Genomic DNA, 26,626 nt, shown 5'->3' with positions numbered 1-26,626 from the left:
AGCAAAATAAATAAATGGAATTTTCAGCCAAAATAATTTTGGAGGGCCAAAATAATTGACTGAAACAGTTTGAGAGGTGACTCATTGCCTGAAGAACTGTACTAGGGCCCTATGAAATCAGTTTTATTTCTTTCCAAATTCCGTTTTTCCATTTAAATTGTTCTAGACTGTTTTAATGGTTAAGTAAAACTAATAATCAAAAGCATCTCTAATTAATTGATTTTATAAAATTATTATTATTTTTTTTACTGAAACACTCCGTTGCGTATTTACATTTTTCTGCTACATAATTTATTGTAAATATTTTTATGGTAAATATTCCTTTAAAACAAATGTTTTAATAATAATTATATTTTTAGTAGCAGTACTATCATTACATTAAGTAATATTTCTGTCACGGTTTCATCAAGTTAAACCAAACTTTTATTTTGACGAGTTATTGTGAAGACCTTTAGGTTTCTGTTTGTATATGACAATAGTTTTACTCAAAAGAAAAGTGACTCTTAGAGCAGTTCTAGAGATTATGTTCATGTGTTCATTTACTCATATATCGAGGCAGCAGAGGCTGAAAACACAGCGAGCGTCACACGCACTTCAGTATGTGTGTAGTAAATGAAACTGTGCATCTGCACCATTCATTCACACAGAGACATGCAGGATTTTTTGCAAGTTGATGTGATGGACCCATTCAAAATTTGATAAATTCCGTGACATTCTGGGTTATACTATGAATTCTGATTTTATGACTGGATTCCACAATTACTTCTGCGTTTCCACATGTAATTGAATTACCAAAACTTTATTTTCTGTTTCAGTTTTCAGTGAAACCGAATCAAATCTTTGATTTCAATGTTTTGGTAATAAATTCATTTTGGTGAATTATTCATTTCATTTAAATTTAGTTTAAATGATGTATTTATGTTGTAGTTCATAATAAACCGACCAATTAACTGAAGTATGAAATACTCACTTTTCAAAGACAATTTTTTTTTTGCATTAGACATTGAGAAACCTTAATTTTGGCGAGTGACTTGACCTGGGCTCCTGCTGTTTCTCTGTACTGTCCCTAACCACATGACTAATCTAGCCTCCTAACAGCTGAGTAAAAGGGAGCAGATATTGAGGTGTTGTAGTGCTTTGTGTTCGAGCTGATTCTATCTCCAAGTGTAATTATATCAGGAGCTGCAGTCATGCTGTTGCCAGCTCACTGATTCGTATCTAATATCTTTTCCTCTGACAGGGGAAATCCCGCATTGCCCCTCCCTGCCTTCTCCCAAAGAGTTTCCCCCTCCCAGACGGAAAAGCACAAGGAGATGTTTGTGTGCGCTAGAAACAGACAGTGTTTCTACTTGGTCTTCATATATGTCTTAAGTGCTCTATCTTCTGCCATCTGCTCAGCTCTTTCCCTCCATCTGATATTTTCTTTTCCATCCTATTTTTCCCTTATTGCTTTTCTCTCTTGATCCATCCTCCATCAGATCCTCCCTCTGTCTTTCAATATCTTTTTCAAAAACTAACCTTATTTATTTACGCCTCTCCCACCATCTTCTTCCTTTTTCAGCTCCTGTTCAGTATGCCTACCTCCCCCCATTCCCTCTCTCAATCCATCTCATTACTTTACCCACTCTCCCTCTTCCAACTCCAATCCCATTTATGGAAAAGAAGTAAATGGGGAAACTGACAGAATCTATTCCAGCCAGAGGCTGTTCCTTCCTGCTCGGTGCAGTGATGCCTGGTAACCAGGTCTCTCCACCTGTACCTCATTCTTCCCTCTGCCTCAACCACCCATCTGAATAATTGAATTATCATTGAAGCTCAAGATGCCTCAAACGAGAGAGTCGTACTGCGGATGGCACTAACTTTACTGCGAAGAATACGACAGGACTATGGTTTTCCTTTTTCAGATTCTTGTCAAGTTAATGTGAACTGCTGTTCAAAACCTACTTTACTTCTGTAATGTGACACATTTCAATGTGAAACAGGATATTGAATAAGAAAGGACAGGACTTGATTTTATTTAATCAGCATTTGATTGGACTGTGGGTGTTATATACCAGAATGGCGCCAGACTGAATGAGAGTTTTCCAGAACAATGCATAAAAAGCTATTCCCAATAGCCTGGGAAGCCTACAAATGACATTAGTGGTAAAGTTGTTTTAGAGGAGCATAAAACATTTCACAAAAATACATTTTACAATCCTATTTCATACATTTGGTGAATACATTTGCACGCAGACATACAGACTCACTTATGCATGCATTCTCTTTCTATATTCTTCTCTACCTTCTGATCACAAACACACAGATTGCAAAAACACACAATGGGGTAATTTTTTTAGCATGTTGCTATGCGGTTTCTAGGGTTCTCTGAGTGCTCACTGACAGCATAAAAATTCAGATTCGAGTTGTAATGTTCTTGTGCATGTAAACCTGGTTAGAGAGCTCCATATGAGAGAACATTTGGAAAGAATTAAAATTTTACAACAACATGCAATGGGGTCAGCTGAGGTTAAACGCCCTCACTATACTTTCAAGTGAAAAATAATTCATTCATGGACTGCCAGATCTCAAAAGAGGAAAAGTTAAAGTTCTTTAAAGTGAACTGCACTGGTGAGTCAGCATGACTTAATTCTGTACTGCTGATTGACTGTGTTGTAGTAAAAGTGCTGAGTTGTAGGATACTGCTTTATGACATATTATGGTTGATTTGGCTTGTAGTAGACCAAATGAACTGAACATCATTCACTGTATTCTATTTGCCATTGGTTTATTTATAATTTGGTCACACTTATTATATTTGCATGGCCTTGGACACTCAATGTGGGCATTTGTCATTTTTAAATAAAAAAAGATGTGAGATGGGCTAAATAATGCTGTTTTTGAACATTTATTGCTTTGTATAAATTTAAATTATTTTTATTCTTAAACTTAAAATATGTTTCTTACAGTTTTTATTTTACTTCTTGCATTAATAAATTAGATTTGACTTGACCGCAAATAGATGACGCAAATTACAGAGCAAATCCGTAAATATCAAGACACGTTATGAATCAAATTTCCCCTAATACCCCCCAAAAATGTGCTGAAACACTAATTCTAATATACTGATTTGGTGCTCCAATAATATGTTGAAAACAGTTGTGCTGCTTCACAATTTTGTGGTAACTGTGATGACTAGAACGACATGTATTTGTGAGAGAGATAGAAACCCCAGAAGTGTGCGCGCACATTAAAAGAACACAGAGAGACTTCAGAATTACAGCACACTAAATCATTAAAAGACCTTATAATACTGTTTAGATTACTGTAATGCCACACACTCAGTATCCTTCACCCATAATCACCAACCACTTATGCCAGCTGAAAGCTCTCCACCACTGTGTAAGCGCTGGATTACTTCACAGAGCTGCAGTATACTCAATAACATCAGCACATTCTGCTCTCATTCACCCAAAAATCGTGTCCATATTATTGAACATTTCACAAAATTGTATATTCAATATTGGACAATTACAATGGAATGCAACTGCAGGAAAAGCTTTTAAAATGGAAATGAATACAGGGAGCAAATGGAGATGAATGTTAAAAGACCTATGTGTATTATCACTCTCCAGGCTAACGGTTACAGACGGAATAAAATATTAACACCTACAGAACCTTGCTGTGCTGTCACTCAGAGAAACGTTAAATATAGCCTCCGTCCTTCTGACGTTTACCAGGATGCCACACGGTGACACAGCGTTACTGTAGTTAAGAACAGAGCTTTAATTTAATGAGCACTCCGGCGCATATGTTTTCATTACAGATGCTGAAGCACACATCATTAAAGTCACTGAGTGGGAACAGAGAACCGCCGTGAGTTACAGTGTGCTTGAGGTTGGGATGTGCAGTAGCTATATGTATGTGTGTGTGTGTGTGTATATGTGTTTAGATCCCATTGCTTCTCTATCATCCCCAAAGGCTCCTGCTGGAAATGTTACAGCTGTATCACACCTAACGTTATGATCAGATTACATGCTTTTGTCAGACTTCATGTGAGAGTCTCTTGTCTGCTGCCTTGTTTGTCTTTCTCCCGCCTGCTGTGCGCGAGTTCAGCCCAAAGCATCCTGAAAACAGCAATTTTGTGAACGGGAATTCCTCTTTTGCTGTGTTATAAGCCAGGCTTCATGCGCTTTCACTTCGATTGAATTTGCGATCTTGGCGTCACGTTTTACAAGAAAAGATAATTATCTGTTTTGCTCATATCTATACACCTTCTAAAGACTAAAGCAAAATATGGATTCATTGTTATTCTTAATTAAAAAGCACAACAGCAAGAAAACAGTAGGCTACAATGACATGATATCTTACATAACATTTAAAAGATGAGGCATGGCATAGGCCTACACCACATGCTGTATTATATACCGACTAATAAATTACAGAATGTTTAGCAAACACTGAGGAATAAAATTTTTTTTTAAATTTAAAAGAAATCCTCCATAGCGTAACGTGAGGTAAATAGCAAAGACAACAAGCTTTACAAACAAAAAGTGAAACTAAACTTTCTGTTGGTGACAGTGCTTGCATGTTTTTTCCAACAAGAATACCAGCATGTTCACCTTCTCTGGTTTAAGAAGTGGTCTTTTACTTTACTTTAGCTTGAAAACCAAATCCTCCATCTGCCATCATTTCCTTGATATTCGCATAATTTTTGCCGCGCAAAATAATTTTGACTCGCACATTCTCAAAAAATTGTCGCAAATCTGACCATTTTGGTCGCAGTCTAGAGCCCTGAATATTATACAAGTAATACATCTTCCAATAATCTACATGTCAAAATTAGTGAGGGCCACATATGTTTTTATTATTATTGTTACTATTTACTTTTTCATTTTCAATATACACTATTATTTTTTAACAAAATGAATACATTTATTTTGCAAGGATGCATTCAACTGAGCAGCCAATATGCTAGTAATGCTCATGCTAATAAGCAACTAGTTAATAGTGAGAACTGGTCCCTATACTAAGGTGTTACCATATTTCATAATATTATTATTTTTACTGTACATAAAGTAAATGCATCTTTGGTGAGCACAAAAGACTTCCTTCAAAAATGACTGACTTTAAACTTTAAACTTTTTGTGTGTCTATGTAAAATCTAGAGAAAATGGTCAACTTTACTAATATTGTTAACTAGTTGGTCGATGGAGTCAATTAGTTGATTCATTACAATCTCGGACCAGGCCGGCTTTCTCAGGCAACATCTGCTTCCTGTGTTTTGCTAAGTTTCCTCAATGATCCTTTTCCAAAGCTTAGTGTCCAATCATTCCACTGTTATTCATAATTTGGAGGATTTCTGTCAGCCTCGAGATTGAGGTTGAGTGAGAGAGTGTGTGCCGTGTTGTTGAGACTGTGTATTCGTTTGCGCCCACTCTCTCCTGTCAGACAACACGAGCTCCAGTAATGCCAACCACATAGTGAAATTCTGACATTTGTCTTGCAGCAGAAGTTTGGCAGGTAGGTTACTACATTATTCATGTCTTCATGCAGTCAATGTTGGGATGTAGGCTGCCTGTTCAGCATATTTTCACAAGTTTCTAAATGTTTCAGCATTTCGATATTAGTCATCTTTACAATGAAAGCCATGTTACTCAATTCATGCACTGGGAAAACTCACCAGTCCTCCTATTTCAGAGAAAGGCGGAAAAAAAACTCTCCACAAGGGACTAAAACATCTTCTGGGCAACAACTATGTTTCAATAATGGTAATTACTCACTGCAACAGTCAACAACCAAATCATCTTGACAACTGAATTGATGATTCATAGTATTTTACATGTACTTTTAAACATTAAGCGCAATCACAAGCAGTCCTCCATATGTATTTTGCTAATTAAGGATGATTTCACGTGTGCTTATGAAAGCAGAGAGTCTCATCTATCTTTCGCTGAAGCTGAACAAAATGATTGGGACTGGTGTACATTTCCACAACCCACATACTGCCTTGCCTGCATCACCATAGTAACCAAGACGAATGCCAGAGCACTGACATTTTGTCTGATAGAGGCAGGCAGAAGGTCAGGACTGTGAGGGGGTGAGGGGGGCAAAGTTCGGCCCGACCACAGCCGGTAAACAAACATCTCTAAGACATCCATCCTGTAATCACGCCACTTAGCGTACGGGGCTGCGCATAATCTAAACTACGAGTGTAGAGCTGAGGTTATGAAAACATCTTGAGATATTTGTCACAGCTGTAACTTAACTCATTTTCTGACAGCATGCCATATGGAGAGAGGGTGTGAGACTAGCGCACAGTGGAGGCTTCATCTGTTTATATGGATAAATCTGTGAAACGCTGTGCCGTGCTCTTAGGAGTGACAGTTTTTTCAGCACAGTAAGGGGTTCGGGAGCAGGAACGTATCTTAAAGGCTATGCGAGCATTTGATCTCGGGTCACAAGGAGGTCTGTTTATCTGGAGTGTCTGATATCATGATTTGGCAGGAGATAAGAGTTGGGTAAGCTGGTGGAGTGAGTGATAATGACAGAGCTCAGGTGTTGGTCTGAGAGCAGCATGTTTGGTGTGACTTTCCCTCTTGATTTAAAACAGCTGAAGGAGTGAAGTATAGTACACATAAACAAATGTCTACATTAGAAAGTTGTAGATACTTACTGATGTATACAGGTAGCCCTCGCTGTTCATGGCCAGATAGAGTTTGGTCTGAACTCCTTGGATGGCCACCACTCGCAAGCCCACCGGGATGAGGTTGAACATGGCTGTATAGGAAACAGAGAAAAGTCATAATTATATTTGCATTTATGCATAAGTACAGCTAATTGATTAGGATATCACTATCACAGTCACTTATATATATATAAAATATATATATATTTGATGTTAGGGGAAGTGAAAATAAAGCAAGCCTGGAGCATTTTACATTCCCAAAATGCACCACATGGTCTGAGTTCATCTGAAGTGTTCAAATACAAGGCAAAATCTTGCACTAATAAAGTGTCATCCAGAGACAGGCATAACACAGAATATGCAAGCAGCATGAGTCTAGGAATGCAGATGTGCACACTTACGTTTCTCATCAGCATCATATCAGCCACGCTGACATTCTGTCCACTCATAAACAATTCATCAACAAAGCGCCCGACTCATCAAAATCCGCAAAGACTAAGACTCCAGAATAAAACGATAGAAATGCTTTAGAAACTCTCTAGAATGCAACCAGCTAGCATCTATCTGACAGTCTTTGTCTATTTCTGTAACAACTGTATGGACTGTAAAAGCTTCAAGCCAACATCAAAGTTTAGCTTTCAGTAGAAAGTTTTTTTCGCTATAAGATTTTGAAACTTTTTTCCATTGTCCATTAGTCCATTGTTCTGATAAAATGTCACTTTTGAAAGATGTTTTTTTAAATATTTAATTTAACATTACAAAGACAGCGTTGCTACTGTAAACTACAACAAATATTTATTTATGTATTTATTTATTTTTTGATTGAAATAAAGCTGAAATAAAATGACAATGTAGAAATGTTGCTCGACAACTAACTGAAATAAAATAAGTTGTAGTATTAAAAGCTCTAATACTAAATTAACTAAAACTTAAACTGAAATAATAAATATAGCTGAATTTAACTGAAAATTCAAAACTAAAATCTCATTCAAAATAATAAATACTATAATTGTATATAAAAACACTAAAGTAACATTGTAAAGAAATTTTAAAATTACTTTTTTAATGAAAATGTTTTTTTACACATTTGACTGCATTTTTAATCTTGATTTTTGCAAGTGTTTTAAAGTTAAATGAACACTCCACTTTTTTTTGAAAATAGGCTCATTTTACAACTCCCCTGGAGTAAACAGTTGAGTTTTACCGTTTTTGAATCCATTCAGCCGATCTCCGGTTCTGGCGGTAATCTTTTTTTTTTTTTACATTTAGCTGACGCTTTTATCCAAAGCGACTTACAATTGCTATATATGTCAGAGGTCGCACGCCTCTGGAGCAACTAGGGGGTTAAGTGTCTTGCTCAGGGACACATTGGTGTCTCACAGTGGATTCGAACCCAGGTCTCTCACACCAAAGGCATGTGTCTTATCCACTGCGCCATCACCACCCCAATGCGCCATCACCACCCCAATAGCACTTTTAGCTTAGCTTAGCATAGATCATTGAATCGGATTAGACCATTAGCATCTCGTTCAAAAATGACCAAAGAGCTTCGATATTTTTCCTATTTAAAGCTTGACTCTTTTGTAGTTACATCGCGTACTAAGACTGACGGAAAATGAAAAGTTGTGATTTTCTACGCCGAAATGGCTCGGAACTATACTCTCATTCCGGCGTAATAATCAAGGAACTTTGCTGCCGGGGTATGGGTGCAGCAGGCGCAATGATATGACGCAGCGCCTGAAAGTAGTCCCCAGCTATATCATAACTAGTTACCTAGCTGGGGACTACTTTCAGGCGCTGCGTAATATCACTGCGCCTGCTGTACCCATGGTACGGCAGCAAAGTTCCTTGATTATTATGAGAGTATAGTTCACAAATTTTCATTTTCCGTCAGTCTTAGTACACAATGTAACTACAGAAGAGTCAAGCTTTAAATAGGAAAATTATCGAAACTCTTTTGTCATTTTTGATGACCAAATGCTAATGGTCTAATCTGATTAAATGATCGATGCTAAGCTAAGCTAGAAGTGCTACCGCCAGACCCAGAGATCGGCTGAATGGATTCAAAAACGGTAAAACTCAACTGTTTAACTCTAGGGGAGTTGTAAAATGAGCCTATTTTCAAAAAAAGTGGAGTGTTCCTTTTAATCCAGTGCACTTTAACCTGACTTATTCTGATCTACATGTGGCAGCATGTCATCTCTCTCCCTGGCACTTGTGTGTTACGTTTTCTCTGAACTGCCACCTCTTTAACATAGTTCCTCTTTTTCCCTTTCACACGCGCTCTTTTTCTCTCTGTCTGTTTCACACTCTTCCTTCCGTCTCTTTCACACATTCTCTCTCTGTTGAGCAGAGTTAGTGAGCTGTGCGGGGCTCTGTCTTCCTGGTACCACTGGTTGTGCCAACTCTCCTCACACCTTTGTCCCCCCTGTCACCACGTAAGCCACAAAGCTGACAATCTCTCCCATCCACACAGCCTCTTTCTGCCAGTGGGAAAAGTGAAGCAGCCAGCCAGCCACCCCTGACACTGAGAGTATCTGAGGAACATAAGCTTGGGAAGAAAAAATCACAAGCTTTTTGAAAGGGAAAAAAAACATATGAGATATTTCACTGGTTATGTAACTTAGCTTGATTAAAAAAAAAACAAGAAGGAAACAAACTTGTAAAATAAAAGGATGCTTTCCTTCAGTCAGTGTGTGTGTCTTAACAGAGAACAAAGCACACTGATCTAGATTAGCACAATTTATATGGCCTTCATGTGACAACCATACAAGATATCAAAGTACAATATTTTGTGTTTTAGGAATATATACTCAAACATCATCTAAAATATTATCCCTCCTTTATCTCTTAAAGGCTTAGTTAGTTACCCCCAAATATGAAAATTCTGTCAGTAACTCACACTCATGCACTTTTTCTTCTAAAGTTATATGACAGTTTTGTGATGAACTGACAAAAATTTGTCAAAATCTGATCAATTAAAAATTTAACTATTAAGTGATCTATTTTTTAAGGTTTACTTCACCAAAAAAAAAAAAAAATAATAATAATAAATACATTTTAAAAATCCTAACCCTCAAACCTATAAGACTTTTGTTCATCTTCAAACTACAAATGAAAATATATTTTTTAACAAAACCTGATAAATAACTGTCCCTCCATTAAAAGTCCATTCCACCCCAAATTTGACACTTCACAAAGTTCATAAAGAAACTGTATAAGAAAGCCATATCAATCAAGCTAAATTAGTCCAAGTCTTCTGAAGAGTTATAATCACTTTATATCTTGAACTGAGCTTTTATTCACATAAAACATCAATGCTCATACAATAGAGCACATGAAATATGGTAAATGGGAAAACTCAAACATGCATGCTTGAAAATGGACAAAATTCTTATAGGTCTGGAGCAAAATGGTGAGTGCATTAATACAGAATTTTTACTTTTGGGTGAACTATCTCAATAACTCAATCTACGTTCCTGCATCCTCACCCTCCAGAGAGAACATAACCAGAAACCCCTTCTGCCTTTCATCATAAACATGAGAGCTCTTGATTAATATTTCTTATTTCCTGCAGAGCTCAATCGATGGCCATGTTGCCATTTTACACAACAGTCCGGAGTGCTCTCTATCCCCTCTAATCCCACATCAAGGTCCTTCCTCTCCCCTCTGACACTGGCCAGGTCCACCTGTAGAGATCTGCTCTCTTCCTGCTCTGTGGACTATGGCCACTGACTCATATGAAGCGTTTTAAATGCCAAGTGCAGATGCTTTAATGAGCTATTGATTATATTTGTATGATAGGAACATAATATGTTTTTCGTATCTTCATCTTTTGTGACATAGACACATACAGGCAGTTACGAGCGGACCTCATTTCAGAGGAATTACCAGAGCTTGGTCGCTGGGGGTTGTGGAGAGGAAACTCAATTACTCACACCTAATAGAGCACCTGAGCACAGAGATCTGGGAAGATCATGAGGGCACGATAATCATCTCTACAAAAAGGCCAATATAACAACCATCAGAATTCAGTAAAGAGTCTCTCCTACAGCACCAGTCACTGAAAACATGGGTGTGAAGACTTCCTGTTCACTTAGTATAACATATACTAAGTGAACAGGATTAGTTTGGCCTCATCAAAACGTGCATTTACTCTAGATGCAATTCAATGCAGTCACAAATAATGGGGACTAGAGTTTTCGAGCTTTAAAAAGGACACAAAACACAATAAAAGTGTCACAGAAGTAGTCCACATAAATCGTTTTCTTCTTAAGTTTCATAGCACTTTTTAATTCTAAAGTTACATGACAGCTCTGTGACAAAAACTGAAGTCAAAATTTAGCACACTGATCAACAAATTTAAATATTATGTAATCTATTTATTTATTTCTAAAGGGTTGGTTCACCCAAAAATAAAAAAAACTATCTGATGCTTCAAAAAGTTTATAAAGCAATGTATGAATTGAGCAGTTTAATTCAAGTGCTCAGAAGATGCACAATAGCTGTAAATTTAATTTACACTTTTATTCATATATAAATATCAGCACACAAACATAGACCTCATCCAATATGGTAAATGGAAGTTCAAATGTGCTTGTTTGATGTTTTTTTGTGCATAAATCATGTTGTCATGCTTGAGCTGTGAGGTGTCATTAAAAATGCCTTTACTTGTGTCTCAAAGATGAAAAAAGTCTTATGGTTTTGGAACGACATGAGGGTGAGTAAATGGCAGCATTTTCATTCCCTTTAAATATTACTAAAGGATCTAAGCCATTTTAATTCTGATGTTTAATTCTGGATGCCTGGCTAAAATTGTATTGCTTGTTTCGAGAAACGTTAAGGCATTTCATTCAGATGTTAGTTTTTCAGTTTATTATATCCAGAGATAAATCAGACTGATTAGAATACGCCACAACTGACTGAAAAACACATCAGCCCACTCTTCAGACGAAAGGCAAGTTAGCAGAGATAAAACCTAATGTTGACGGAGAGAAAGGCCTCCTGCCAAGACACATTGATTAGGAATTGAATTAAGCTCTAAAACTCTGCACAAAGAGACATAATCCAATAGAGCAGCCATACCTGACATTTACTGCCCAGAATGAGCTTTTGTCTTGGTCCTCCAAGAGCTCATCACAGTCAGACTTGAGAGATGGAAAGGCTGATTTTCAATAAGGTCTTTATTTTTAATCCGCTTCTCAACCCCCTTGATCTGCCCAATTCATCTAATAAAATCCATTTGAGTCTATCATTATCATTCTGGCTGTCATCCTCACACAGTTAGAAATAACCAATAAAACATAATAATTGATAGATTTTTGAGTGTTTTGCCTAAATTTTCTTGTCAAGCCAACAATCTTTGAGAGTAAGAAGATATTTATCATTTATTTATTTATAGCACCGTGGCATGACTTTAGGGCAAAAAAAATACTATTTAGCTGAGATATCCAATAAAAACCTAAAAACTGGTACTAATGTCATATTTATGGGATTTAAGTGAAATAATGACATAATATTTTAAACTTAACATGCTCAGATCACAATCAGAAGCGCAATGAGCATCAGTTAAGATAAGAGACGCACATCTAGAGTAAAGAGAGCTTTGGAGCAGACCCTCATCCCTATTAAACACTCACACACACACACACACACACCAAGAGGAGAGCCAAGAGGACTACACTGCCGTCGCTATGGAGACAAGGGCACCAAGCTCCTAACAATTCTATTTTTGTAGCGTGAGAGATAGAAGCTCCCTGTTTTCCCACTTCTCCTCTCCAGCAACAGCTTTTCATTCTCTCCACAAAATAAGGGAGTGTGGTGGGAAAAGCAGGTCAGCTATTATGTAATCTCACCCCTATATAACTCATTTTACCTCAGTCAATCACGCAGGGGAAGAACACAAACAAGAAAATAAACAAGCACGCAGCAAGAGACGGGCAGGCCAGCTGCACCAGTGGCGCAGATTCAACTCAAGGGTGAATTAAACACGAATGCTTGAGTCAAACAACCACTATTTAAATTCAAGTAGAGTCTGTTATTTCAATTAGCACGGCTCTTCATGTTAAACATTGTTTATGTGCACTAGACACACATTTATGTTAATCAAGATGAGAATGATGGATGAGAGGATTTGGAAACTCGAGTGATCACAGTTCCAAATGACCTCGTTCACCACAAACTCATTTGCTCGACATGAGCGTCATCTTCACCCAATGACTAATTGAATTGAGTCAAGCTAATTTACAGGACCCAGAATGCCACAGACACTTAGCGTCAGTGAGATATAGCACATATTAAATTAGAGTCCAGCCAACCAGCCAGCCGGCTCCATCCTCGCTCATAGACGCAGCATTGCTCAAACACTGACTGGGCGATGCCGCACTTGCCTACGGAATAAATAATTCACACTCGCAGGTGCCCGGCAAAATGACTTCAAATGACACAAAATCATCTTTGGTCGTAAGGGACAAAAAAGTTGTTTTTTAGGCACTATGGACATCTGCCTAAAAATGTGTCTCTTGTACTTGGGGTTTCCAGCTACACTGACTGTGTTCTCTAAAGAATTGTATTCTGAAAAACAGTGAACGCTCTGGCTACATTTTCCATTTCAGGTTAATACAGAACTGAGCCTCTTGACTCTTGTGACCAATAAAGGAACAGTAAGGCCGTGTTCACACTTGGCGTCATTTTCAAAGCTGCCGGCGTCTGTTTTACATTATAATTTTTAAAATGCCACCGCCGGCGTCTTTTTCTGCAGCTCAGAGCGTTTTTTCGAGTTGAAAAAAGTTCAACTTTTCTGAAAAAAACGCCCTACGTCAAGCGCCTTTTTGACAGCTGACCAATGACAAGCGAGTAGCAAGATCTGTCGTTTCCATAACAACAAGAAGAAAAATGGAGAAGGTGCCGCAAACCGTGCATCATCCAACCGGAGCTCCTGGACTAAATTGTTGTAAGCACCATATTGGTTTCTTCCTCGTATAATGTCGTGCACCCACAAACGTTGTTGTGAATCGACATTTTCTTTCCCGTTAACTTCAAAAGTCAACGCAAGAGCCAACTTTTTACTCTTTCTTGACATTTCTGCAGTACACAGCGCTAGGCTACTGTTGCAGCTGTTGCTATGGCAACAAAAGACGCTCTCGGCTGCTATTTGTAACAGACGCTGCCAGCTTTGTTTTTCATTAAAAAAACGCTCTTGTCAACTTTTTCTAGTCAAAAATGACGCAAAGTGTGAACACGGCGTAAAGGTATTAAAAAGTGAAAAGCAAAGCTTAAGCTGTCTTTAAGTGCCAGTATGAGACAGAAATGCAGTCTGAAGGAGCAGTACAGCTGCCAAGGAAACAATAACAACAGCAGCTGTCACTGAAATGTGAGTAGACATACAGTGTCCCAGAAAAAGCATTTGGACACTGAAGTCGACTTAAAACTGTCTGGATGTCATCGCATTAGATGCAACATATAAAACCAAGTGGCATCTGCAAATGATGCAAGACTAGAACTAACTTCACTGTTCTAAGGCATTTTTGCAATTGCTTTTTACCGGCTGGTCTTGAGGAGATTTTTAAGGAAAGTATACAGTCAGTTCCCTTCACTGTCCTAGTTGAGTAACTATGGGCATGTTCCACTAATGTTTGGCAAGCATAAAGTATCCAAATACTTTTTTATTCTTTATTATAAACTGTATATTTATTGCTGAATCATGTGAGGCCTAAAAACATGTTTGGGACAAATCCAGCAATTAGGTTGTTTTGACCCAGAAGGTTGGGTATTTAACCCAGCATTTTTTAGAGTGTATATTTCTTAAATTGAACACCACTCAATGTTTTGTTATACAACACAAAACATTCATACATCAAAGTGTCCATATATTTTTAGGGGCAACTGTATCAGTGTATTAATCTAGTACTTCCTTGTTTTTAACTCGGAACTTGTGTCTTGACAGGTGAAAATTTGAGAACATATTCTAAAAGAGGTCAGCTGACTTACTGAAACCACTGTCCTCCTCTTTAGTGCCATCAATGGTTCCATCTGCTTGGAGCTGCAAATGAAAGCCCTGTCGACTGTACAGCTTCGTTACGATCCCCTTCAGCTGGGGCTCTGCAAAGAGACAGAGGGTAGAGAGAGAGAGAATGAGAAAAAGACAAGGTTAAACAGGCATTGCCACAGTGAAAGTGTCAGGGGCTTTAAAGCTCCTGGCTTAGGAAGAGCTTTCCATGGTCTACAGATTTGAGTCTGCATTACAAACAAGAGGTCAGACCACAGTGACAGAAGAACAGGAACAAAAAAAATCCACATGTGGGAATAGTCCCCAGAGCCACCACACAGAAAATTGGTGAGAGCTGCAATTTGCAAGGAAACTGCAATCTTCTGGGCATGATAAGAATTCATGTGAATATGTAGACGCAGAGAGCTGTAACACCTTACTTGGGTCTGATCTGCATGACTGGAACTAAGAAGCACAACTATACAGGACACAGCTCTCCTGTGCAAAATACCAGATTGCATCACCAGATCTGCAGTTAATAAGGCTTAGAGAGTCAGTGGATCATGCTATTAACACTGATTAACTTTCATTAATCATAGGAGATTAAAAAAATGTGGATATTAGGTTACCGGTAATTAAAACTATTTATATATAATTTAAACTATTTAAATTGCAAATATCCCTAAATTTCAGTCATGAGAATACAAAGAGAATTGTAATATTTAATATAAGCTTATTAGATGTAAATCCAGAATAAACCAAAATGCATTACAATACACATACTATAGTGCGGTGCATTACAACTGGTTGGATAAATGTCTGAATGAACATACTAAATTTCATTTCGAAAGGCATCACTTCTCAACTTATTAAACTTGGATATTTAAATATGCTTATGTTCATGCGCATGTTGGTCCATGTGCATCTGTAAACAAGATTGTTAGGCATGAGACTGTTTAATAAAGACCGGATCACTGCTGCAAACAACTGCCACTCTACAAACACAAACTTCCACAATTCTGCTTAGGTGTCACATAAGGGTTATGTAAGATGCTGTCTGGGGAGGGAGGCAAGGTAATTGGGACTATGACAAGCTTGTAAGTAAACAGTTGTGTGCTGAATATGTGTGTGGGATAGATAGATAGATAGATAGATAGATAGATAGATAGATAGATAGATAGATAGATAGATAGATAGATAGAATGTAATTCACAATTAAAGAAAATTTCTACTGCTTTCTGAGCAGAATGTGATCTGTCTTGCTACTTATGGACGGAGTTGTAAACTATCATCCACACAAAGTCTGACCACACTCAGATCATCATAATATCAATCATGAATTGTTACTTAATCATTCGACTTGAAGTCACTTTCTGTAAGGGAATAGTAGTTAAAAAAACAAAAAATCATTCAAAAGGGTAACAGCAGATTTTGCTGCAGAATATCCATATGGTCCAGATTGTGAGACTAAAATCACCAGAGACTCATCCATCTTGCTAGATAGCTGTTGTCCAAACATGTGCCAAACAATAACCTGCTTAGTTAGCTTTCTATTGTCCCTGTGTCTCTGAAGGGTTGAAACACACTAGAGAGCTGACACTGAATCAGTATCAACATCATTGCAACACAAAATCTGCAGAATAAAAAAAGTTGTACACAATTCTGTCTTTCCCCTTACAAATGATTTGGTCAAAATGCCTGAAAAGTTCAGTAAGTTCGTGTATCTGAGCTTGAATGAGATCTCACTCTAAAGTGTGAAAGTACATTCAGGCGACTTTTGAAAGTGCCCTGCTTTATAGGAATGGCAAGTAGCCTACTTTTTAAAAATGCAACGTTTTAAAATCCATTATTTTTAAAAGTACAGACACAAATGCATTGATAATGACAGAGGTGCTGTTACACATATAATAGCCATATTATAATAGTAACATCAGACCTGGTCGCCTCCTCCTGCGCTTTTTGGAGCTGAAAAGCTTGACTCTGGAGAAGACACTGAGTCGACTGGGTTTCTCGCATGGTCCTTTGGTTTTGTTCGGACTGCTCACGCAGCGGCAGGCGTTTGATTTCTCACGCTCCCTCGCCTGCCTCTTCTGCCGAATAAGAGAGCTGGCGATCGCCGCAGCCATGGCCAGTTTGACGGTGCGACACCCAAAACTTTAAGAGGAGACAATCCGTTTCCCCACCTCCTCCACGACACGATTTATTTTGGGAAATCTTCACTGAATAGCTCCCATCCAGGTATTCATACACCAGTCACCGCCATCGTTCGTTAATGAGAATGACAGATCGGCGGAAATGAGTTGTAAACTAAAACAGCTTTAACACAAAACGCAGTTATGTAGGAGACAGTACGCGCATTTCTCCAAAGCTCATTTTCTTCAGAGATAAAGTCCTCAAACGGCTCTACATTCAGTTGGCTGCAGTCTTACCGCATCCGTCTCCAGATAATGTCACTATCTGGCTATTTCGAGTAATAACAGAGAAGATGTTCCTCCAGACACCGAGCATCCCACAAAGCAGTCAGTCACAGCAGAGCCATGTGAGAGAAACACCTGTTAGCGAGCGCGACTCACTCTGGGGCGCGCGCTTTGTGTGTGGGTGTGTGTGAGCGAGAGTTCACTTAATCGTCTGAATCCCTTTGTAATGTAGAAACAGACGACTACAACATGAGCGACAGAAAAGTAAACCATTCAACGTGAGGACAAATCAGTTTTTTTCGGGTATATGAATTACAATTGCTGAAGGTATTTCTGCGAATCGGTTCTTTCGAGCAGCTCATTTCAAAGAACCGGTTCCAATGATTCAGAAATTATTTTACGTCATGGCGTAATTAAAGTTATATCAGTGCGGGTGTTTATCGTTAAAACGAAATTATGTATTAAATAGAAATTTAGTTTTTGTTAAATGTAAACATTTCCAGTAGGTTTTATTAGCACCATTTTGCAAGAGTAAACACAAATGAATTAATCTAAACTACAAATTTTCTTCACTCATCAGAAACTAGGCCGTAATCCCATTGATATTAAAATGCTATACTATATTAGTGTTATTCGATTAAATTCCCGAGGCATATATTAATATATTTGTGTTAATATGTTATTCTAGCTGCGCATCTAACACGTCCGAAAGAGGGCGTGTCTTGGTTCAATGGACCAGTGGTTAACCGAACATCGCTGTGACCGATTCAATCGATTCAATCGATTCACTGAAATGATCAAACTTGGACGATTCGAACATCGCTAGTTCGCGAACGTTTCCTTCTACAGAGCCGTTCTGGGGTGGTGCACGAAGAGTGAGGAACAACAAAACAGTATTTTTATGTTGTACTGAAGTGCGTAAAGATTAGTCGTAAAAACTAGATCCTGAATATCTGAGATTCATTCAGTGTGAACAGCGAGCTGGGTAAAGAGCGCCAGTGTCCCGTTAGAGACTCGCGGGGAGACGGTGACACACACAAATGTGACAGCTGCACTTGAAGCTTTATAATGTTTCAAGACAGTTACACAGTCGAACATAATGTGCCAGGCATGTGTTATATTTCTTTCCCAAACAAAACGGATCGCGTGGAAACAACAGATTTGCGATGTCCTGATTGGAGGAGTGTTGGTTGCCATGGCAGTGAGTTTCCTGCGTGCGTGGCAAAAGCACAGTTGTCTTCTGGCCCACTCATAATAACATGCATTAATATGCATATTCATATTTGCATAATAAATAATAAATAAAATACTGTTGTAACATTGCTTCCATTCGAGATGTACAAAAATCGCATTACCTGCATTACTGGAAACATTAAGAAAAGTCCAAATCAAATAAAATCACGTAGGACGCCTTACACTCAACATCCTCAGCAACTATTATCGATCTCAACCTTTCAGACTCCTGCCCTGATCATCAGTTATATATGCTCACCAACAGCGCCATCTACTGTCCAATCACATTATAAGACGCAATACGACTCAACAACACGTTTGAACGGAAGAAAAACATCAAATAATATTATTTTGATTAAGTAATGCAAAGTTACTCTGAAAATAAAATGCTAGAAAATACTTTCAGCCCTTCTCATGTCAATAACAGGCATTTTTAGTTGAGTTAAATAACTGTGGATTCTCTGAGGTGCGCAAATATGATTCAGTCCACATAAAAAAATAGATTTTAATATTTAATTAGGGTAAATATTATGAGAAATGTTCTTAAAATTAAAACCTGTAATCTTTATAAATACACGCTGCTAATAAACTAATAATACAATATAGGATTAACACAGACAAATAAAACTGAGAACGAAGAGTGAATTAGTCAAATAAATATGCCATAAAGAAAGAAGACTAATGAAACATTAGGACAAAACGCAGCTTTATCTGCAGTTCAGCACCTCGGACAGCTCCACAAACTGACATCCCAGAGAAGATGTAGACAAAATAGACATAACTTGAACCTGAAACCAATAAAGCCCTCTAAAAGTAATAAACAGTGAATCATTTTCAATACTGACTATACAATTCTACAAATACCTTAGAACCAAAAAAGTGAAGAAAAACCTTACCCGATGTTGATTTTCTGAGAGGAAATGTCATATTTAGCTATGAAATAGTGGAAAGAACAAAGCAGGAAGACAGTGGTGATTCACTGCAAGCAGGAGGATGTTTTCAAAGTTTTAACCATACTAAAAGAAATCCTAATGGAACAGTCGAGAGGCCATCAAGGCGGGGCCAGCTGCAGTCAGAAATCATTAATGGACATTAGTGACTAGCCATTACGACTTCTAAAGCGGTCATTAAAGATTCATTGGGAAGCGCTGTTGATCCGGCAAACACAGGGCGTGTGTTCACTAAACTGCAGTGCTGTGGGTCAAAATTGCAGGGAGAAAATCGAATATTGTACTTCCTACTAGAGCAGAGCTTTCGTTCCTCTCACGTTACAAAGAAACGGCTGTAAAGTGATCCTTTAATGCATCGCGTAAACCAGTTATACCAGACCTTCCATTCTCCACTCAGAAGCATCAACGAGCATCTGCAGATATATGGCAAAAATTAGCTGTGCTTTTCTTCTGTCTGACAGATTTAACAGTGATCTAAGCATCCAGATAAAAAGAGATTCAACACAATTCTTTTAATAAAAACATCTGTAAAAGCTGCCGGTAGTCCAGTAAACTTTCACAATCTTGACAAAACTATTTGAAATACTGAAATAGCAGGATGAACTTTAATATCAATTCCATTCCATTAATAGCAGTCTGAAGATTTAAACCACCCGAGGTTTGCATATTTATAAGCATGCGCAAATTAATGTAGTTAGACTGATTGAGCAAAATAATCAGCCACTGAATGTCACAAAACAGCTCAATATAACAGTCACAATAAATATGTTTATGACTGAAGTAGAACATGTTAAACGAGGCAGATCTCAGGTTATTCTCTATAAACAATAATAAACAATCGTTTCTGACCTTCAACTGCACCTTAATTTCAAGTGTATTAATAAAGGCATCAGTGTCTGTTATAACAAAGGTAAATGCAAAAGTAAGGATATAAAAACATTGTGAAATGTAACAAGAGATCCACTGTTCAGATGAACACAAAATGCTTTTCCACAACAATCAGATGATATTCTTTAAACTAAGGATTCGGTGGGAGGGATCTACAGCATCAGACACTTACTATAGTAAATAACATTCACTCCCAGTAAGACAAGTTCACTTTATTGCATCTACTGACACACACCATTATGGTTAACGCCCCCCCAACGTGGATCACTGCCTCAAAAGTGTTTATTAAAGGTTTGTCCACTAGATGGCGAAAGCAAATCATATTTATGAAGCTGTGCAGTGCATCCATTACTTCATAAAGCCACTTATGCTTGTCTGATACATTATGTAACTGTTAATACCTAACTCTTAATGATATTTAAGATAGATTAATATAAGATAAATTACAATTACCTATTTAATAATTTAATCCAGTTATTTGCATATTTATAGAACTACTCTTACTTTACTCTTCAGGTCAAAATGACCTCTTTTTTTACAACATAGATTGAAAGAAAAAAAAGTGCTACACAAATTTTTGTGGGGCCAAAACCTGACAATGGCTTTGCATTTTAGCATTTCCAGTTTCAGAAACCTGAAGCCAATGGGCTTTTTGCTAAATGCCTGAAATATGGTTTGTGGTTAAGCTCAAGATATTTTCACTTATACTTGTCATGAAAAAGGCAGTCACTAACAAGTGGTTAAACAAGATTACCGAGGTAAGAGATATTAAATGCCAACACGTTAAACACTAGTCCACTTTTACAACCTCACTCTGTTAATGACCGTGCTCTTAATGTCAGGTGCTTAATGGTGGTGACGCTTAGGTCATGCAACTGTTGTGTAGTTCGTTTAAACCTTATAGTCTATATTTAGCTTTTTACTTCTGATTGTAATTAGAAAGATCATAAAAACTGTTTATCTGTGAAGATATTATGATATTATGATAAACTAAACGTACAAATGTAAGTTTTGTTGGTCACAGAGCTTATTTCCTGCAATAATTTAAAATGATGCAAATGCAAAAAAAATCTATTAGTTTTTGTCAAGGGAACTAGGGTGATGCAAACGTCTCAGTTGCTTTACAAAAATACGTCATTGCTGCAGCACTCTATAAGAAACTACGCTGACAAGGACAAACAAATATAGAATTATTCATGACTTCATGACTTCAGTTATTCTCTTATTCATGAGTCAATGTCACTTGTTATTGATCTTACAATATTTTTGGAGTTGTAGTTTGAGCTGTATGATAAATGGTGCAGAGGGTCATTTAACACTAATGACATAGATCAAGCAACAAATTCATTTGTTTGGCATTTCAGGTTCTTGAAGATCGATTACAAACATAAAACGATAGAAAAGAAATTGCTATTTAACATCAACCACAAAGTGAAGACAAAAGGCACAGATTAAGCCACGGCTGATCAGAAGGCGCAAACAGCTTGATGATTATGATTATGGATTATAGGAGCTTTGATGAAAGACACTGCTGCACAATTAATGTGCTATCCACTAACTACTAACAGACAATATACACAGAGCATCAGCTACCTTTACAATACCTATGCTGGTTTTACAACATCCTCAGGTGGTTCAAAATTCACGAACCTCCCCCCACTAAAGAAGTGCAAACCAGCAGTGTTCACTGTTTGTTCTGCTTGTTTGAACTGCAGAAACGTTTCATACAAAGGCACATCAGAGGGTTCACAAAAACGGACTCATAATATACAGCAAATGCCTTGCAGACGAGGAAAGGGTCACAATAGAGCACCTGTTTTATTACATTCACTGCGCTATTACAGTTGACACACATACACTGATAATTGTGCCAGTTCCTGCTGACACACACAGGCACACAGATGGCCATACTGATCCTCTCTCAACGCCTGGGAACGCTCAGATATCAGCAACATACAGCCTTCTCTTCACCAAGCACAGCCAGAAAGAATGACATCATCCCTCAAAGATGCGCAGACATCATGGCTGTGAGCGCATTCAGTGGCCACTAGATGGAGCTGTTGTTAACAGACTTTGAGATGCATAGGCAGCTACAGAAAACAAAGAGCCTTTTGACCTCTGCATCTTATTTTCTAACCTCAGTGGAAGGTAGAAGGTGTGTAATATTTAAAACGCATTCATTTTTCAGTTGTGTCAATGATTATAGGTTACTGTGAGTATTCAAAAGGTGATCACAGACACAGATGATCAATTTAGTGTCATGTTTTACCTTTAAAACAGCAAGTGAAACGATCAGAGATTAAGCTAAAAATGGTGGGGAAAGAAAAAAGAGTGAAAATGAAATATGTGTTGTCCTAATGTGGCCCAGGAGCCCATGAGGGTTCACAGCATCTTACTGCTGCTAAAACAGGAGGGTAAGCACTGGCCACTAGTGCTGTGGCAATGGCAGGCGTTGTCATGGAGACAGTGTCTATATCACAGTATGTGTGTGTGTGTGTAGTAGTAGATGGGGGAAGGGAAATATCATCCTCATCCCTCTACTGCCCCCCATTCCCCCTTTTTTCTCTTTCTCTTCACACACTCTCTTAAACAGCAAAATGGGATTTTCAAATCATGTCCACAACCAGGTTACCCGTCACATGCGGTGTGCTTTGAGCCGCTGATGTAATAAGTGTTAGATGGTGAGAAATAAAATAAAGTGTAATTGAAAGAGGTGAAAGAGAGAGATTGGGAAAATGAAATAATAGGGTGGGTGCAACAGAATGAGAGGGATGGGGCAAATTTGTCATCATCCAAGGTTATAATAAGGAGAAGATGAATGCAGAGATTGTGAGTGACAGAAAATAAGAAAGAGCAGCAAAAAGCATAAATAAGATGAGACTGTGATAAAAAAAAAAAGAAAAGAAAAAAAAATTCCACCAGTCTAAATAAATTAACCTCCATGTTCTGCTGAAATTGATTTGGAGTTTTTTATGTTCAGGATCTATACATGTATTTTATTTCTAAAAAGAAGATTTTTAATTGTTTTTGACATCTTATGCTCATCAATGCTGCATTTATTTGATCAAAAATACAGTAAAAATAGAAATACTTTGAAATATTATTACTATTACAAATGACTGTTTTATATTTTAATATATTTTAAAATGGAATTTATTCTTTTGATGGCAAAGCTAAATTTACTCCTGTCTTCACTGTCTCATAATCTTTCAGAAACCATTCCAATATTCTGATTTGGTGCTCAATAAACATTTCTTATAATTATCAAAATAAATACAGAGATCTCTTGTAACATTATAAATGTCTTCACTGTCATTTTAATCAATGTAATACTTCCTTGCAAAAAACAGATAACTAAAAATAATAAATGAATGAATGAATAAATTTAAAAGGGAAAAAAGTATGAATGTGTGAAAATTTGTATGTATGTATGTATATACTGTGTGTGTGTGTGTGCGTGCGTGTGTGTATATATATATATATATTATATATATATATGTATGTATGCATACACACACACACACACACACACACACACACACACACACACAAATAGTCTCTTATGCTCATCCAGGCTGTATATATTTGATCAAAGACACAGAAAAACAGTAATAATGTGAAATATTATTGCAATTTCTAATATTGGTTTCCTAATTTAATTTACTTTAAAATATTATTTATTTTTGTAACGCAACGCTGAATTTTCATCATCCATTACTTCAGCCTTCAGTGTCACATGATCTTTCAGAAATCATTCTAATATGTTGATTTATTATCAGTGTTGAAACTGTTCTGCTGCTTAATATTTTTTGGGAACCTGTGATACTTTTTCTTTGATTCTCTCATGAATAAAAAGTTTAAAAGCATTTAAACAGCATTTATTTATTATTTATTTATTTCTATAATTTATTAATTCTGTGTATTTTTGATCAAATAGATACAGCCTTGATGACCATAAGAAACTTCTTTAAAAAACATTAAAAATCTTACTGATCCCAACCTGATCCCGGCAGTGTTTACACACAAACACAAACACAAACATAAACACAATCACACACACACACATATGTATATATGTGAGATCTCTGAGATAATGTAATGTTTTTTCATGAAGGATGTTTGAAGCATGATAAATAATAAATTTTTTTAAGATTAAGCTTAAATGTTATACTTGAATGTGAAGTATGTTTTTAAACTAGTCCATGACCCCAACCAGATCATTATTGTAATTTTAATATTTAATTATATATTTGCACTTAAATCCTTACACAAAACAGCACAAACAGTCTGTAGCGCTATGTAGGAGAGGAGCATCAGAGTGAGAAAAATAACAGGGTTGAGCAGTTACATACATCATAAAGTCAACACTGCCCCAATTATCAGGCTGTTGTGTCCTCATTAGACCATCAGCTGCATTAGCAGGGGTGAGCAAGAGTCCATCACAAACCAGACGGATGGCTATTCTGCAACAATCAAGTACACAACTATGGCTAATTTCATTCTGGGCCTCCAGGGTCTCCCATTTAGCTTGAAGGAAAATTCAGTTCAGAGACTCATCTCCAGCGCTCTCGGAAAAACGCTGTGTACAGCTACTGTGTGTCCCGACTCAAAGGAATAAAGTGTATGCATCAATAGTAAGGAAGTAGTAAGGAAGGTAATTACAGATGCAGCAGTGTCTGCTCTGGCCACTTCAGTGTGAGGACACTTTAATTGAGTGAGGTCAGAACAGATAAAGGAGTCATTCTGACAAGTACTTGAAATCATCAGCTGACATGTGGGTCATGCGAAAAGATGTGCTTTTAAAGCCAGAGTGTGCTATTAGCTTCAGCAAAAAAATTAAATTAAAAAATAAAAATATTTGCAAAATTAAAGAAATAATTGACCCAAAATCAAACTTTGCTGAAAATTTACTTACACTCAGGCCATCTAACAAGTAGATGAGTTTGTTTCTTCATCAGAACAGTTTTGGAGAAATTTTGCATTGCATCACTTGCTCACCAATGGATCCTCTGCAGTGAATGGGTGCCGTCAGAATGAGAGTCCAAACAGATGATAAAAACACAATATTCCACAACGTGACTCCAGTCCATCAATTAACATCTTATGAAAAGCTGCATGTTTGTAAGAAACAAATCCATCAATAAGGCATTTTTAACTTCAAATCACTTCCAGTGAAAAAGTCCATCCCCTGCTGTCATGACTTTTTCACTAGAAAGAGCAATATTATGAATAGAGGACTTGTATTTTAGTCGGAAACCGCAATTTGAAGTTAAAAAGGTCTTGATGTATTTGTTTGTGGCAAACATGCAGTTTTTCACTTGATGGATTGGAGTATTGTGGATTACTTGTGGATTATGGTGATGTTTTTATCAGCTGTTTGAACTCTCATTCTGACGGCACCCATTCACTGCAGAGGATCTATCGGTGAGCAAGTGATGTAATGCTAAATCTCTAAATCTGTTCCAATGAAAAAAACAAACTCAGCTACATCTTGGAGGGACTGAGGGTGAGTACATTTTCAAGAAGTATAACGTCATGCAACCACAAATTATGGTAAGTAAAGTGTTTACTGTGTAGAACAGAATCCAATCTGTTATGTTATGAACAAGGTGCCCATTTCCTGTGTTGAGCATGAGTTCATAAACCCAGCCTCAATCCTGGTCTGAGAGCTTGCACTCTTTGATGAGTGGGAGAAGTCTCAATCTGCAGAGCCAAAGGAGCTGTGAAACGGCACACAGCAGTGAGGCTCCGTGCTCGGGCCCATCTGACCTGAATGAGTAATCTGAGTGCTAGTTTCATTTGTATGAGCTCCATAGAGCCTAAGAGCGAGAGAGAGAGAGAGAGAGAGAGAGAGAGCTGCCCCAGGTGATGCTGCGAGCCGAAGACAGCTGCAAACCCTGTTACACATCCTTACTGTCTCAATTCTGAGAGGATACAACCACAGTCATGCTCATTCAAATGTTCCCCCTTAGTTTCTGAGGCATTTTGATTTTGAATGCAACAAAAAAAATAAAAATAAAAATATAAATACACCACTGATTAAAAGTTTGGGGTCAGATTTAATTTTTGTTTAAAGAAATTGATTATTATATTCAGCAAGGATGCATTAAATTGAACAAAAGTGACTGTAAAGATTTCTATTTTAAATAAATACTGTACTTTCTATTAATCAAAGAATCCAGAAAAATGTATCTAAGTTTCCACATAAATATTAAGCACCAATATTAATAATAATAAGAAATTATTCTTGAGCAGCAAATAAGCATATTAGAAGGATCATGTGACACTGAAGACTGGAGTAATGAATCAGCTTTGCCATCCCAGGAATAAATTAACTTTTTTAATATATTAATATATGCATGTTTGGTGAGCATAAGAGAATTTCAAACACACTGAGAATTTTTTCAGACCCCAAATTATTGAACAGTATAGCAAATAAATAAATCAAACAATCAATCAATCATGTTGCTAAAACTCATGGATA

At 37.3% G+C, this 26,626-nt stretch overlaps 1 protein-coding gene across 3 annotated transcripts in view; it reads right to left on the bottom strand.

Annotated features, from left to right (window-relative positions):
• LOC306853150 (fibroblast growth factor 13-like) overlaps positions 1–26,626 on the bottom strand; it is a 109,168-nt gene that overhangs the window by 13,241 nt on the left and 69,301 nt on the right. For 2 of the 3 annotated variants that reach the window (XM_079390350.1, XM_079390349.1), the window contains exons 4-5: positions 14,657–14,767; positions 6,656–6,759 (exon numbers count right to left, since the gene is read on the bottom strand). In XM_079390350.1, coding sequence (XP_079246476.1) covers positions 6,656–6,759; positions 14,657–14,767 — 215 coding nt within the window. Of the gene's footprint in view, positions 1–6,655; positions 6,760–14,656; positions 14,768–16,590; positions 17,251–26,626 lie in introns of those variants that run through there. The other variant, XM_079390351.1, reaches the window with a different exon arrangement.

This window comes from Barbus barbus (assembly GCF_936440315.1).
Source record: "Barbus barbus genome assembly, chromosome: 33".
NCBI lineage: Eukaryota > Metazoa > Chordata > Actinopteri > Cypriniformes > Cyprinidae > Barbus > Barbus barbus.
This window is presented reverse-complemented; position numbering and strand designations above follow the sequence as displayed.